We start from the raw sequence: 16363 nt of genomic DNA, 5'->3' as shown, positions 1-16363 counted from the left end.
CACTAATAACAATAATATTTAACGCCATGCTAAGATTGCAGTATTTCCCACCATTGTTAAAAGTGTCACAAATCATCCTTGTCCACAAAAATGGAAAACCACCAAATGAAGTCCCATCATACCGGCCAATTAGTCTCCTGCCTATTCTATCGAAACTGTTTGAAAAACTTCTCCTGAGTCGACTTAAACCACTACTATTTCAAGAAAATATCATTCCCGACCACCAATTCGGATTTAGACCTCACCATTCTACCATTGAACAGGTACATAGAGTTGTGCACGAAATAAGACAAACATTCGAAAAGAAAGAGTTTTGCTCCGCTGTGTTTCTGGACATACAACAAGCATTCGATCGTGTCTGGCACGCAGGCCTTCTCTACAAAATTAAGAAGGCACTCCCAAACACAGTCTACATGTTAATCAACTCATACTTGAACAACCGCCTCTTCCAAGTAAAATTTGGCGAGGAATGCTCCGCATTGCGCGAGATTGAAGCTGGCGTCCCACAGGGCTCTGTCCTTGGCCCGGTCCTATACACAATATTCACCGCTGATATTCCGCAGTCTGAAGATATCCTGTGTGCCACCTACGCGGACGATACCGCATGCTTAGCCAGCAGCCCAAATCCTGTCATAGCATCAGAAAAGCTACAAACTCACCTGAATAAAATAGATCAATGGCTGGACAAATGGCGCATCAAAGCAAGCCCAAGCAAATCTGTACACATCACTTTCACACTGCGCAGAGGTGACTGCCCACCTGTGACAATGAAAGGGGAAATCCTGCCACACAAGGCCAGTGTCAAATACTTGGGATGCCATCTGGATCGTGGTCTCTACTGGAAGACGCATATCCTTGCAAAACGAGACGCTCTGAAAATCCGATACAGAAACTTGCACTGGATGCTAAATAGGACCTCAAGACTGTCCCTCTCAAACAAAATTCTTGTCTACAACAGTGTACTCAAGCCAATCTGGACTTATGCAAGCGAACTCTGGGGATCCGCCTGCGCAACTAACATACAAATCATACAAAGATTTCAAAATAAAGTGCTCAGAAACATATGTGCTGCTCCATGGTTTACCAAAAATGAAGAAATCCATGAGTACCTGGAAGTGACAACAGTAAAAGAGGAGATCGAAAATCGCATAAAAAGCTACAAAGGCCGCCTTGAAAGGCACATAAACCCACTGGCAATAGAACTTTTAAACACCGAAAAAGATGTTGTACGCTTGAAGCGTCCTAACTTGCTCAACATAAAGTGATACTCGCATATTTAAAGTGAAGGTGTTGTCAGTGGACAACTCTTCCCCATCGTCATGAAGTCATCACATCTGATAAAGGCTAAACAAGCTGATGGCAGATATGCATTAAGAAAAAAAAAAAAAAAAAAAAAAAAAAAAAATTTTTTATATAACATCATAAAACCCTCTTGATATAAATTTTTGAGAATTCAAACACATCTAAGACCTAATCTTTGTTAAAACTTAATGTCTTAAACCCAATACACATGACTGTATGAAATGAAAGGAAACTAAAGTAGATCAGAGAAAGCTTCTACCACTGGCAGAGTATCTATCAACAAGTAAAGATGACTGAATTAAATACTACTAATAATATGAGAAACAACTGTTAAAATTAAATAAATCGCACAAAATAAATATTCTGTTTTATTTTATATCTAACACAAACTCTTATCTCTTAATGTAATACTTTTCATATAAATATTTTAACTCTTCTAACCAAATGATTTCACTTTGAACCGAAGTTATATTAACTTCATAAGCTGATACCATCCTAGTGTTCTTGATTTCATCAACAAATATGTCACCGATGACCGATACATACTCCCCATCTTTGAATTTAATTGGATCTTGCTTTGTACTTAGAATGGACTTGTGTAGTGTTCTTATAATTGGCAATCTTTCATCGCCAGAGATGTGAGCTATGGTAAAGGAATGGCTCAAGTCTTTCACAACTGTATCACTCATACTTTTCCGACTTTTTGTAGTGTCAAAATATACTTGCACTGATCCAGTAGCATCTGATATTTCAAAGTTTGTAGTGGTCCCGTAGTTGTTGTAGATAGAAGTCACCACTCCGTGGATCATGATATTCTTGAAGGTGAGGCGGAAAAGTTCATAGATGTATTTGTTTTGTTCTGTTCTTTTCGCGCGGAATATGTCCTGGATGTACAACTTTAGGGGATTGGTTTGAAAGTTATCCATTTTCATATCACATACGAGGCAAGCATTATTCGAGCACTGGGTTAAATCAAATAAGTACCTTTATAATATTACTAAAGTTCCTTAAAATATTATTTTGTGTATTTTATCGAACGGTTATGTTGTAAATTGTTGTTATGATTTGAGTTATTGACTTTTTGTTTGACAGTTCTAATGAATTTGACATTGACATTTGTGGCTTTGTCTGTGTATTGTCTATGCCCGTAATCCTTAAAAGCTATTATTCTGAGGTAAGGTCTTCAAAACTGCTGGCCACCATAGAGAAAAGAACACTACGTTTTAAGAGATGGGAGTACAAGGGAAAAAAAAGATAAAATACTTGTATTTTTTTTTTTTATTCACACGTACTAACAGAGGGTACCAACAAAACAAAAATTATGACGTACAAAACTGCCAACATAGCCCCGCTGAAATAGTGATGTGCTTCTTATGGATATTTTTTATCGATAACTAGTCTATGTATTACTTTAATTTCAGTTTTACACAATAGGATTTCAGTGTTACACAATGACACCAACGTTAAGTCTCGGTTCAACGTTATGTTATGTTCCTATTTGAACACAAAAATATAATCCATAAAATAAACACGAGATTTTCCGTTGACGTAAGTGCTATGATATAATGTTGAAATAAAATAAAAGTGGAAAAATATAATTATATATATTTATTATAAAATAAAGTGTCTGCAGTAAGTCCCACACATGGAATTGTTTTTTTTTCAATTGTGTTCTTAAAATGTTGTGGTAGAAAATGATTGCCACAAATTCGTTTAAGTTGATGTAGCTTTTCAATAGGCACATAAACCAGATCCTCCTTACCGGTCATCTTAACCCACTGTTTACATCTGCAAACAACATTTTTATAATTATTATTAAACAATTAAATATTATTTAAGTAGGTATAATAAAAGTCACTGGTAATTTTTGTATGGAGATCCGAATTTGATTTTCGCTAATTTCCAAAACTAGTAGACAAAAGTTGTTCTGATTGATGAGCTGTGCGTACTAATGATAAATAAAAATATCGATATCGATAAAAAAAACATTCATGCACTATTATTGGTTGTGCTGACCCTCCAGTTATTTTATTAGACTTTAACTTTTTTATACATATAAATAATCTAAATCCTACGCTTTAGCCTTTAATTGTAGCTTACCTTTCCTCATCCAGTGGAAATTTGGCCATGAAAATTCTCTTTTGGCCATCTATACGACCGGCTAGCGGCTCTTAAACCACATATTTCACAAGTTTTATAAAACATAATTATTATCAATAATATCAAGCAACACTAATAGTTAGGTACCTCCACACAAACACTGCACTTATCCACAGTAATAATAATATATAAATAACTGTTAAATCTTAATTTATTTATGATTTAAAATTATTTTTCAAACTAAACGATTGACTGACTGACACTGACAGATGACAAAAGCCAAAGATGTCTATGATAGCGTAAAAAGTACTCTGTGAGCGGTGCTCGCCATTATTTTTAGTACGCGTTCCATACTTATTTTTTTCCAGACTGTCTTTCGCCAGACTGCTGGCCACCATGGAAAAATACTTATTATAGCTGAACATAAAAGAGTAGAGAATAATTGAGGGCGCGGCGTGGCAATCTAAGAAAGTGGCCACACTATTATAGTATAGAAAACGGACAAAAGTATCACGATACTTTAGCAGAAAAAATCAAAACGAGAAATGTTTCAAATATTTACTAATTATAAAATGCCACTTTTTGGGGAGGTTTATGTTAAGAGAAGAATTTAGTAGGGGAGAAGGGGTCAGTCTTGAATGAATTTCATTAAATCAAATCAACTGTAAGTTTTATTTCATTGTGTAATTCATAATGTTTTTTTGCACTGAAACACGTGTTGGTTATCCCATTATGTAATTACTATACGAGAAAAGTGATAGTATCATACATCGATATTTTATTACAGTTTTTTCTTGCTCAGAAAAATGTGCCCCGGCAATTCTTCTAAAACTGTGTTTACCGACTTTCCTGCAACAAATTATTTAATTGGTCAGAAAAGCAGTGACTTGCAAATTATTATATCTGGGGAATTTATACCGACTCTTACACTGAGTTGCAGAAAGGATCTTTAAGTTAATGCCGGCATTAAATGTATTGTTGCCTTGCTTTGACAGTATACGGACAGAAAGAGACAGACATAGATTTAATGTCCACATTAGCTTAAAGTCCCTTTCTGCAACTCGGCATTACATATTCTTACACATATTTTTACAATAGGTACTCTAACACGGAGAGACCGACACACATAGACACCTACAGCTGTAAAACTTATCGATACCCTTTTTGAGTCGGGGGTTAGTAAAAAAGTATCTAGACCTGATGTTTTAACAACATTAGCATCAAGACCCTGATGTCATGTAACGTTTGACACTAGTATTTTCTAACCTCTATAAGAATAACAAATACACATTGAAAGGCATTCTATTACATCAAAATAGTACTTTTTTAAAAGAAATATAAGCAATGTATGTTAATGGTTAGAAATTAAGTACCTACTCACCAGTATAAAACGCTGCTCTTTCATAAACATCGTATATATTGACTAATACTTCTCCAGCCTCATTCTCCGCCAAACATCGTAGGTAAACGTGGTAAATCATCTGTCTAGCTTCGCTGCGAATGGTTTTATTCATTTTCACTTCGTGAACAAACTCAACAATCCATCCACAAAACTCCAAAATTAAGCAAAATTCGATTTGTTTATTCAGGAACAGGGCGAGTTTGACATTCAAACCATAGAAACAGACCACAAATCACAAGTTTTTTTTTAATTGCCAGGTTTAAATCTGTTTAGTTCCAAAAACATTAATCTCTACTCTTTTGTGTTCAGCTATACTTCCATGCTGGACACATATTGGATTTCTGAAACGTTGGGTAAACGTCGATGCAGAATGCATAGAAGTGAGATAGAGGTAAGTAATACATAAAATCCGGTCGTCAGCAAGTGCCTATGGCTGGCCACGCAGTCCAGAAGTCTTCATAACTTAACTTCGAAGTAATTCGAATTCGAAGCCGAACCCTTATAAATAATTATAAAATATCTGTCCATAGGTAGGTACCTATATATTTTTTTCTGTAAGTAAGTAAGTACAAAAGTACTACCTGTAGGTAGTTAGGTCCATTTTTGTTGAACGTGGCAGCAAGAAGTGATAGCAACACTGAAACGCGGGAAAGAAAATTGAGATTCCCGCCTCGTTCCGGCTTTCTATTTCTGAACATCATGCGTGTGCTTTCCCAAAATAGATTTCTTCCTTCATGATTCTTGAATCATTAGTTTTCACAGTGCGCTAGTGATATTCGTTAGTAGTTTTGTGACTGAATAATTATTATGGTAAGTTTCTGCTTCCCTTACCTTTATTAGGGTGCCTATTTACCTAACTAACAAAGTACCTACAGCCGAATATTTTTGTGGTAGGTACCTACCTACCTACTTTTTTGTAAAATTATTTACTTAAGTATCTATTATCAATGGAATTTCTTCCATTTGAAAATACTAAGGTGGGTACTGTGTCATACAGTCATGGCATACCTATTCCAAGCATAGAAAAACGCGAATGTGGATTATTACTTCTTTCGAAGCCAAATCATCCAATACCTACTCTGTGTCATCCAACGAACGACGTGGTGTCAAGACTAAAGAGCCAACTGTAAACAAATCTCACTGACCTCGATTAAGTTTTGAAAAGGCAAATAAGTACTTGTTTAGATAGGTACCTACCATTGGGAGTGGGTCATCTTAATTTTTATGATGTGGTCTTCTATGAAAACTATACTCGAACGGCAAACGAATAAAGTTAGTTGCTATTATCTGGCTATTGTTGTATCTACCCTTCTTTTTATACGTACGTCCTGCGCATAGCATGGGGTTAGACCATTTACAAATATAATCAAAGAGCATGGGTACTTACCTATCTACTTGGAAAGTCAGAGAACGACATTATCTGGCTGGATAATCCTATAATATTGGATTATATCAGTCCAGCTCATATCCAAAGTGTTTGTCATCGCCTCGTAGAGAAAATGTTAACTACCATAGCTTAGATGACTAAATAGTACCTACGTATATATACCTGGCCTAGCTATACCCAACAGTGGGCGACAGAAGGTTGATGATGATGATGACTTACCTACTACTTAGCTAGGTACCTACGCAGGTAAATATGCCTACTTTCTCTCTGGACAAGAACGAAAATCAGATGAGATCTAGATGAGTAGGTAGGTTGCATTATGTTGGATAACAACCAAGCTAATTTATAACTAAGATGGTTTGGTTAGTTTCACAAGGTACAGAATTGAACATAGCTACGTACAGTGCGATCTGGAATATACTTAGGTTGTAAGTACTTACCTGCGTTCTTTAAATTACATTTCATTCGTTTACAGGCAGATGAAACTCAACCGCAGATCGGTGGAGGCGAAGGTCTGGCGGAGCCCCCAGTGCCAACTGAGCAGAACGTTACAATTCCACCTGTTGACAAACCAGTAGATGCACCTGTAGATAAAACTGAAGAGAAACCAGTAGAAAGTCCAGTTGAAGTCAAAACGGCAGATAATCCCGCTCCTGCTGCTGAAACCAAGCCTGTTGAAAATAATGTAGAGGCAGATGTAAAGGTGGGTATTTAAATTAAAAAATATTGAAATTCACAATCCGCACCTATCGCTGTCGCGTAATTTGCAAAATATTTTTTTTTTATCGTGAATTTCATGTTTACCTATTTTGAATTTTCAGACCAACTGGCAAGAAAGAGAGGCTGAACTTCTGAAAAAAATAGACGACCTTGAAAATGTAAAGAATCAGGCTGGCATAGAGAAGTTGAAGCTTGAATTGAAGGTAAACTACCCACTACCCCTGACTGTGACTGGAAACTGCCCAGGGGTGCTCTGACGACTGAATAGTGGCGTATGACTAACGTGACCATACGTCCCGCTTTGAGCGGGACAGTCCCGCTTTCAAGCTGTGCGTCCCGCTGTCCCCCGCGAGGCCAAAAATGTCCCGCTTTCTTAAATAGACCAAACGATAATTTAAATTACCTACATTTTGTAACTTCATACCATATTTCCTTTCTTTCTTTTAATCACTTGAGACAAATATTTATCTTCTGATCACTTACTCACATAGACTATAGGGACTAATATGAGTCCGAGTTCCACCGAGACTCCGCGAGTAATTTCGTTCAGTGACGATCATTGACTCGCTCTTGCTCTATCGTGTATATGTCGCAGGCATCTGGTTTAATCTCGTCCAACGTCTTGACTGAACGTTATTCAGCGAAGTCGTTAAATGGGATATAGTATAGCAACTTTGTAATGTCTGGTTAGGGTGAACATGCATGACCAGACAAGAGTTAACAAAAATACTATGTTACAAAGCTCTCATCTCACAAATTAACTAAACAATAACAATAAACGTACCTTGATATTGTTGTTCATAATTATCCAGTTTCAGCACATTTTTTCTTTGAAACTATCCGCCGGCGGTGTAATAATAGGTAAATGCATGTTGCCACACTATTTTAACATAAATAACTCACTTTAAAGCTAATTTATTTGCAAAAAATAACAATACAAGTGCTTTTTGTGTCAGCTGTTCGCTGTTAGACGCCATATTTGTTTTATTCACCACCTGACTGATTTTAAGTCCGCTATCTAGTTGGACGTTTTGTGACGCTTGTACAATCAACGATCGGCCTAGTCATACAACTGAATAGCGTCATCCAATGAACGGGCTAGCGGTTCAATCAAACAGGAGATTAAACCAGATGCCTGCGACATAATATAAATTTATCTCGCTCACCTACCAATTCCTAACAAAGAAGAATAGCGTGGGAGTACATGTTTTCCAAAAAAGTTATCTGTATTAACTTTTATGAATGTGAAAATAAGATAAGATGCAGTATTGATAAGGACTTTAAATTAAACTACTCAAATTATTAAAAAAATCAAAGTATGATGTTTAAGAATTTTGTAGCGTCTGGTATGAGAACACCCAAAAATTCCGTAAAACTTTTTTCCGAATTTGAAACACCGAATATATAAGTACCTAATTTACAAAATATGTATTGTAATAACGATTTTTAAAATATCGATTGATAAAAATATGATAATTCGTGATAATAAAATGAACTTCAAAAACTTTAGAACCAAAACCTAAAGATAGGTGCGATGACGAGCAAAGCGAGGAGGAGCGTGTTCGGTGCACATAGATATTGAAAAACAAAGCGGAGCGTTTCAAATATTGATTAAAAATATTGTTAAATAGAAAACTATTTGTAGTATTTGTTGTTAAGTTACACACCAAAGCAAAACAATTGCTCGGATTTTTACGGTGTTTAACCTTAAAACCTTAGGACCTAAACCTAAAGATAGGTGCGACGACGAGCAAAGCGAGGAGGAGCGTTTAGGTGCACCATGGAAGTAATAATACAACAGGAATGCGCACTGCACCAAAAAAACGAGCCGACAGAGATAGTCAGCACGGAGCCCTCCATCTCTTTCTATTTTTGGTGACCATAATTTTAGGTAATTCATGAGACATCACTTCTAATCTATCATGTCGCGAATAGGTGTCGATGGTCTCAAAGTCACTAATTATTCGAACAATTCGATGTACAGGTAAGTAAATAACTGACAATGATAAAAAGTCTTAGCAAAATCGCAGTCTTTATTGTCAGGACTTTCTTGTCAGGACTTTATAGTTAGTTCGACTGTAACGATAATAAACACTTGCAATGAATCGGGATTTATCATCGGGTTTAAAATGATGAAAATTTGTGGGAATTACTTGGAACCACCTTTGCTATGTTTCTTCATTGGAAGGAAAGCTGAAATTTGGGAAAATATAATTTTAAGTAAATAAAATTAAGTTAGGTGTAGTGTTGACAAGAAATTGTCAAAACAGGTTAACATTAAACGCAACTATGTACCTAAAACGTTGATGAAAATCATTAGATTTCAAAAAAAATATCTCAACCTAAGTGCTTCCGCCGGTTTTAAGCTTGATAAATTATCTTATAATACTCATATCTATCACCAAAAAAATCAACAGCTCATAACTCTTTACCAGCCTTATAAGATAACAGCCACAATAATACCTAATTATACTTAGGTATAAAATAAAACAAAAAGTTGAATGAAACAGGTCCTAATTAATGGAAAGTGATTCAAAAGTACGAATTAATGGTCACCCTAACCATAACGTCTCTCACAACAGTATAAACGTCATCCGTCATATTGACAACTTCGGTCTTGTCGTAAAGTATTTAGAAAAACTACCAATATTTTTTATGAAATTATTATTCATACAAATACCAAATATTTCATTAAAATAACATGTTTATAATGATTTATTATAAATTTGTTTTTGAAAATGATATGATTTACAGTAGTCCATGAGTTAATTTAATAATTTTTTTGCCTAGCTCTCTTCGTACAAAATCTACTAAAGTTTACACAACTAAATCCTGGCAATTGTTAGAAAGAGAGGAAGGGCTCTGTGGTAACCCTCTCTATCGGCTCGCGGCCTCTTTCACTTCAAATATAAATCTTAAGGTGAATTCGTTAGGTATATTTTTGTTTGCATCATTTTGGTGAGTGCGCATTCCTGTTGTATTATTACTTCCATGAGGTGCACATAGATGTTGAAAAACAAAACGGAGCGCAGCGAAGCAAAAAAAATGTTAAATTGTTAACTAAGTTACATTCGGGGATTTGTGTTCTCAGAATATTAAAGCTTCGGGATTAGTTATTTAAACAATAAAATTCGATATAATAAAAAATCGTACATTTAAAACATCGAAATTATAACATCCGAAAAATTTACTTTGGGCATTTTAATAAATCTGTTGTTCGTTTATCAACTTTTCGTTATTCGGAAACTTTACTAGAACTATAAAATTTATAATTAAAAAAATCGTTATTTTCATATTCGTAAAAAAGTAATTGGGATTTATGTAGTGTACCCGTCTGGTATATTTATAAAAACATAGTAAGTAGGTACTTAGGTATCCTAAATATACCAAATTTACAAGATTATTAGATAAATATAAAAAAATGGTCATTTACCATACATGCATCCCTTTCACATTTCACTCTTTCATCGTAGGGATTGCACTTTCAATTGATACACTGAGCAAACTGATCGAAAAGATAAGAAGATAATATATGTATCTTTGAGGGATATGAAATTCCGCAGGAGTCCCGCTTTGACAAAAAAAATTAATGGTCACGTTACGTATGACGTATACAGGCAACTTTTGCCTCCGAATTTTGTGAAATCACTTTTGCAACATTTTGTATAAAGTGCAGTTTATACAGGACTGCTCATTTCGTGCACTCAAGTAAATGAATATGATCCGATTATCCGATCACTATGTAATCATTATAGTCATTTCATGTACTTTGTAGTTCGTACGTTCAGCGTCATAAGTAGAGACCGCATTACCACCGAAGTCCAATAGACGCGGTGCTATCGCACAGTATGAATATGAGTAACTGGTTTAGTTCCTCTATGGCCGTAAGACTTCAATGGTGGCGAGGACTCTATATGAGGCGGATAACACTCTAGTCCGCGCACCGTCGCGGTTGGCGGATTATCATTGTATGCAAAAATTTCAGTTTATATACAGGGTGTTGCAAAAAGGGTATACTAAGCCGAAACCTACATGTGCAGCATGGTATATCTAAGCCCGAAACTGAAATCAGAATTTGAAAATTCGCGAAAAAAAATTTTCACTTTCCATAGAAACTTTGTTGGTCACGTGACTTTTACTATGGGAAAAAAAAAAAATTTCAGTTTCGGGCTTAGATATACCATGCTGCACATGTAGGTTTCGGCTTAGTATACCAATTTTGCAACACCCTGTATAGAAAAACCGTTTTATGAGAAATCCTCAATCCGCGCGGTGAGGCGGTGAAGTGTGTGAACCGCCTACATGTAAAACAAAAACCGTCAAAGAAGTTTCAATTAATGAATATCAGATACCTGAATTTGACAAGGTACAAAAGTGTACTTACCACAGTAAATGTACCATCTGCAGGTACGCACAGACGAGGTGCAACTCCTGAAGGCTCGCGTGGCTCAGCTCGAGACGGAGCTGCAGGCCGCCATCAGCAAGCCGGGGAGTAAGAACCACGAGGTCATTGAGGCCATCAAAGCGCAACATGAGGAGGTAAATTATAGCACAGAATAATAACTACATAGTACCAGCTTATAGTTATACCCGCAGTGTACAGAGTGTTAAATAACCGGCCAAATGCGAGTTGAACGCACGCACTTAGGGTTCCGTGCAAGGTTTCGTACCTGAGATGGGTTTCCTTTTACTTTCGTCATTTATGTACTACATCCGTGAATTAGCACTTTGAAGCTTAGTATATACAAGTATAGTAAGCTGAAAGGAGCTAAATTAGAGGGTTATTCTAAAGAAAAAGTGCTTCTATGTATTAGTTCACCATATAAACTAGACGCGACGCTATGCCTAGACTCTCGTGTAGTGAGCGGAGCGCCTGAACTACAGTTGATACGTCACTCGGCCCTATCCGTGCACCCACTATATTCATGGTCACAACGCTCGATCATCGCAGCTTAGGTCAATTTCGCTCATCTCTTCATATACTTAGCGTGCGTCTGTGCATCTTAAACCTGGCCATCTATACCAGTTTTTTTTATGTTTATTTATTCCAGCTACTAAACAAAGCAAAAGGCATGATTTTTGACAAGAGCAAAATGGTGAAGAACCAGGAACTGCAAATAGAAGCTCTCAACACGCAAGTCCAGTCGCTGAAGGACATCAACATGATCACTAAGGACTTGTTGGAAATGAGGAACTCGGAGGTCAAAGCTATGGAGGTGAGTGTCAGCATTATTATCATTAGTGGAGAGACGGTCCTGAGCCTTCCTTATCCATCCATTTTCTGGTAATAACATGTGGGGACATCTTACACACGGCTTTCCGATCCCAAACTAGGCTGTGATATAGGCATCGAATGTACCCGAGTACAAAAATATCTCTCTTTAAACAAATATCTTTCCCGGCCACTAACTACACAGGGTCACTAACTAGTACACCATTCGGACGTCTATTCGGTAGCCATAAGTGGATGGATGAGGAAGGCTTGAAGATCTATAGTCATTAATATCATCACCGACTAACCCAACAACTATCGTCTAACATTGTATGGTCGTCAGTCCTGTAGGTTAAGGGGTGTCTCACGGAATACTTATTTTCCTGTTTGTATACTCCACTCAAGAACTCGTGAATTTTATTAAATGTATGTTCATTAAATTTCCTTATTCTTCGAGTTTTCGACAAAGTTTTTGGATTCGTTTATTTTCTTGGCCAACTGCAATGAATGACTGAGTACTCACAAGTTCGTATTTTACTTCTACTGGAATGGCTTTAATTAGTATGATGAAATGTTTGAAATGAATTCAATGTGTGTGAGTAACATACTAAGTAGGTACAGCATAGTATTATAAATACTTAGTATTCTTTTGTGTGCATATGTAGAACAAGTAAATAAGAATATCTATAAAAAAATACTTAAAATGTACCGATTCCAAAAGTTATTTCACCATTATAATGCTATATTATCTCTGAATAATATGAATACACTTTTTATTCTGTAACAGTAAGAAGCTCGCGCGGAAAACATAGCATGTACTAAAAATATACCGGTAATTTTTCATATTTTCAGGATCGATTCCAAGCTATGGACGCGCGATTCAAGGCTGAAAAGGACCGATACTCATTAGTGCTGAAGAAAGCTGAAACCAGCACTGGCCTTAATGATGACCTGAAAAAAGAATACATGACACAACTTGGGTTGTTCAAGGTATGCGCTCTTAGATAAACGATATACGAACTAGATGTAGTAGGTATCACATACAAAAATATAGCTAAATGCGGACAGCATTTTGTTTAGTTTCCAACAGTTTTAAGTTCAACCTAGTTAATAACAACTATTGTACCAATGAATAAAGTCACAAATCTTCTAAACGAACTTATCCAAAATAAGAGCGTATTAAAATATCCTTGTATGCGCTCGTAACTATCAATTGATATCCTATTACAATAATAATATAGAGGTACCAACTTTGACTTCCGATTAAAAAGACCGCTTTTAAAAGTTTCACGATGTATTTACGGTGTATGAGTTGTATGACGAAAGGTGGGTGCAGCAATGCACCTCTGCCTACCCCGCAAGGGAGTACATTAGTACAAGGCGTGAGTGCGTGTTTTTTTGTTTTGTATGACCCAGAATTCGTATACCTACATCTCTGAATAGTAATTAGTAATTATTTTTTTCAGGAACTAAGAGAAAAATACGACGAGCGAGTGAAAGCTCTTGTGGCTGAAAATGAAAAGCTGAAAGAAGAAATAAAAGCTGGTAGTTCAAATTCTACATAATTCATACACGTAAACTATCAACAGCCCCTAGGATTAGGATTCCATTCATATTCAACGCAACACAATTCCTAATCCAACAACCTTTCGTCAATTTAACTAACGGCATATTTCATTTAGTTTCTAGTATATATATTAGTTCAGTACTCGTTATATTTAAAACTTCATGTATCCCATGGTACAAATGGGTTGAGATAAGATTTTACAAAATTTCCGCACCAGAAAATACCATTTTTATTGTAAGTAATAAGATTTCTAGGTTTAGACATGACTAAATTTAGAATTTCTTATTTCAGAATCAGCTTCTTACATTATAAGCTAAAGTTGTAGGGAAAAATTTAATGAACCATTTCCTAGTCTTATCACGTAGAACATTGCTTGTAGGAAGTTTAGACTTCACCTAGGTTCAGTTTAGTTTAGACCCTGGTAGAAACGTCCAAATTACATTTTGTACTTATTTATGTAAAAATAGTAGATTACTCATTAAAAATGCATTTGGTTTCCAGATTTAATTTCACTTGAATTGATCGAGAAAAGTTGAGAATTGCAATTTCCATTTGCCACTAATGAGTTTAAAATTATGCAAAAGTTTAGAAAGACTGTTGTTTAATAATATTATACTGATCTATTACTTATTATTATGTAAGTTTGATATTATTTTATTGTAAGTATACTTATTTTCTTTTATATTGTATTATAATTATATCTTCAACTCTAAAGAATACATTTATAAAAATTAAAACACAAAAAATATAGAAAGAGCAATATTTTTATTCGCATTGCCTCACTGTTAATAACCAATAGTAAGTAATAAGTAATTTAATCAATTAACAAACAATTTATTTCCTCTCCTTTACCCCTCTTTTGATTCGTCGCACCGTCAGCCATCTTGTTTCGTTCAGAAATGATAATTTATTGCGTGACGGTGCGTATTTGAGCTGTCGTGTCTAGCGATGCGGAGTATTGTGGGCGACATAACATTTTGCACATCGCAATATGATTAATGATTCATGGGAGATGATTCAGCAACGTTGTATAATGCGTGTGCGGAAGAAAAAAATTTTTTTAGATCGAAAAGTGTTAGTTTGTTGGCTGTCCTTTGTTGGTTAGTCCTTTGTATCTCAATGCATAACGGAAAACAGGGAAAAGCGTGCCACAGTATTTCTAATCCTCGTGGTTTCACTTTAATAGGTACTTTATCTTGTTGCAGTATGTAGAGGGTAAATTACATAAGGAATACCTACCTACTTCTACTTACTTACTTAAATTTTCTTAGCTCTACAAATTCCACTTTTTGAATTGAATTTAATATCTGTACAAAGAATCTTCTACCTGTTAATTAAATTGTAATTCAAGACAAACAGAAGGACTTGTTTCGAGGAAACGTTACCTTTATTTGGCTACCTGCCTCTCATCTAACTCGATAGACAATTGAAAATATTAATTAAATCAGCCAAAGAGGCCCTAAAAAGTAATGAAATATATTTCCCGACCTTTCATCAATGGGGCCACCCGATAACGGCAGGAATCGATTTCGTTTAACAAAGTAGTAACAAGGGAAGATATTGAAACGATTTTTGTGCCCTCTCTTGAGTCCAAGGACTTTGTCAAACTCATTTACGTTCGAGTTGAATCACTCTGATAGGTGACCAAACATACTTAGGTATAGAGGTTGATCAAATAGATCAAAATAATTAAGCTAAAATAACCGCAGGGTCCGTTGAACACAAGATAGCTTGACATAAGTTACCAACATCGAACGTTCTTATCATATTTTATAAGAGCACCTTAAAAAGTAATACATTAAGGTTGATATTTATTAACATTGTAATGCAATTTCAATTAATTTATAGCAATACAAACTCGACTTTATTCGCATACTACTACTTAATTTAGAAAAAAAACATAAACGTAACTTTCTGACCCATCTGTAAAATTTTCTATTTCACAGATTCAATCGCGTGGCGGAACGATTGAGTTAGTTTAGGGCATGTGATTCACAAGCACAGTCTCCGCATCTCCAACTTTGAACCTTACTGCTTCAGCTTTACGAACTTTAATTAAAGCAACTTGAGCTCGTTGGCAAACACTTGAGCAATTTAAACTTAAGAGTGATTGGAGGTTTTAGATTGTGCTTTGATCAAACACGTGTTTGGAAACGATTTCGCTGGCACTTTGTAACCCTGTAAGCTTTCCGGACCTAGAATATTCTAGTGGATTTTATGAGGGTAGCTTGTATAATAGGTGTAGGGAGTGGTTAACTCACTCCCTCTATCGAACTTTTGGGCGTAGGTATATATTCTAAGCTATCTAGGCATCCACACAACTCTTTCTCTGCCACTATTGTCTAGGTTAGCCAAAAAAACAAGGCGGCAGGCCTATTCCCAACTTTGGCCAAATGAAATCATCCCGTTGCCGTTGGTCCATCATCAAATCTGAGACCGTCGTTGGAACTTTTGTACTACCTCTGCACCCTCTTGAGAGTTTGTGAGTTTGAAAGGTATTAAGTACTACTATTTACAGTTTTATTTTAAGTATTATTATTTTTTATTATTATTAAACTTTACTGCAAAGGATGCAGAACAAAGCATTCTGAATAAAAAAAAATTAAAACCTTAAACTATGAGATGAAATGCCGATAGTGATCCTGAAATGAAAATACTTCGTCAACTTTACTA

At 35.7% G+C, this 16363-nt stretch overlaps 2 protein-coding genes and 1 long non-coding RNA gene across 4 annotated transcripts; 1 reads left to right on the top strand and 2 right to left on the bottom strand.

The window, feature by feature from the left end:
* Positions 1–1652: 1652 nt before the first annotated feature.
* On the bottom strand, positions 1653–2366 carry LOC125488603. Its single transcript, XM_048621578.1, has one exon. The coding sequence runs from the start codon at positions 2232–2234 to the stop codon at positions 1695–1697; it is 540 nt and encodes a 179-aa protein (XP_048477535.1). The 5' UTR covers positions 2235–2366; the 3' UTR covers positions 1653–1694.
* Positions 2367–2966: 600 nt separating this feature from the next.
* On the bottom strand, positions 2967–3786 carry LOC125488642. Its single transcript, XR_007266374.1, has 2 exons — positions 3403–3786; positions 2967–3090 (listed from the first exon to the last, which is right to left on the bottom strand). It is a non-coding gene; the product is annotated as an uncharacterized LOC125488642 (long non-coding RNA).
* A 1673-nt stretch (positions 3787–5459) lies between these two features.
* On the top strand, positions 5460–14427 carry LOC105393970. 2 transcript variants are annotated; one of them, XM_048621880.1, is made up of 8 exons: positions 5460–5614; positions 6667–6894; positions 7013–7114; positions 11319–11450; positions 11963–12127; positions 12976–13113; positions 13590–13668; positions 14192–14426. In XM_048621880.1, the coding sequence occupies exons 1-8, from the start codon at positions 5612–5614 to the stop codon at positions 14224–14226; spliced, it is 882 nt and encodes a 293-aa protein (XP_048477837.1). In that variant the 5' UTR covers positions 5460–5611; the 3' UTR covers positions 14227–14426. The 2 variants fall into 2 exon arrangements, with proteins under 2 accessions (XP_048477837.1, XP_048477836.1); XM_048621879.1 differs by lacking the exon at positions 5460–5614 and adding an exon at positions 5922–6076 and having other exon boundaries at positions 14192–14427.
* The last annotated feature ends 1936 nt before the right edge of the window (positions 14428–16363 follow it).

Source organism: Plutella xylostella, chromosome 6 (assembly GCF_932276165.1).
Source record: "Plutella xylostella chromosome 6, ilPluXylo3.1, whole genome shotgun sequence".
In the NCBI taxonomy this organism is placed as follows: Eukaryota; Metazoa; Arthropoda; class Insecta; order Lepidoptera; family Plutellidae; genus Plutella; species Plutella xylostella.
Note: the sequence above shows the minus strand (reverse complement) of the source record. Positions and strands in the feature narration are given on the sequence as shown.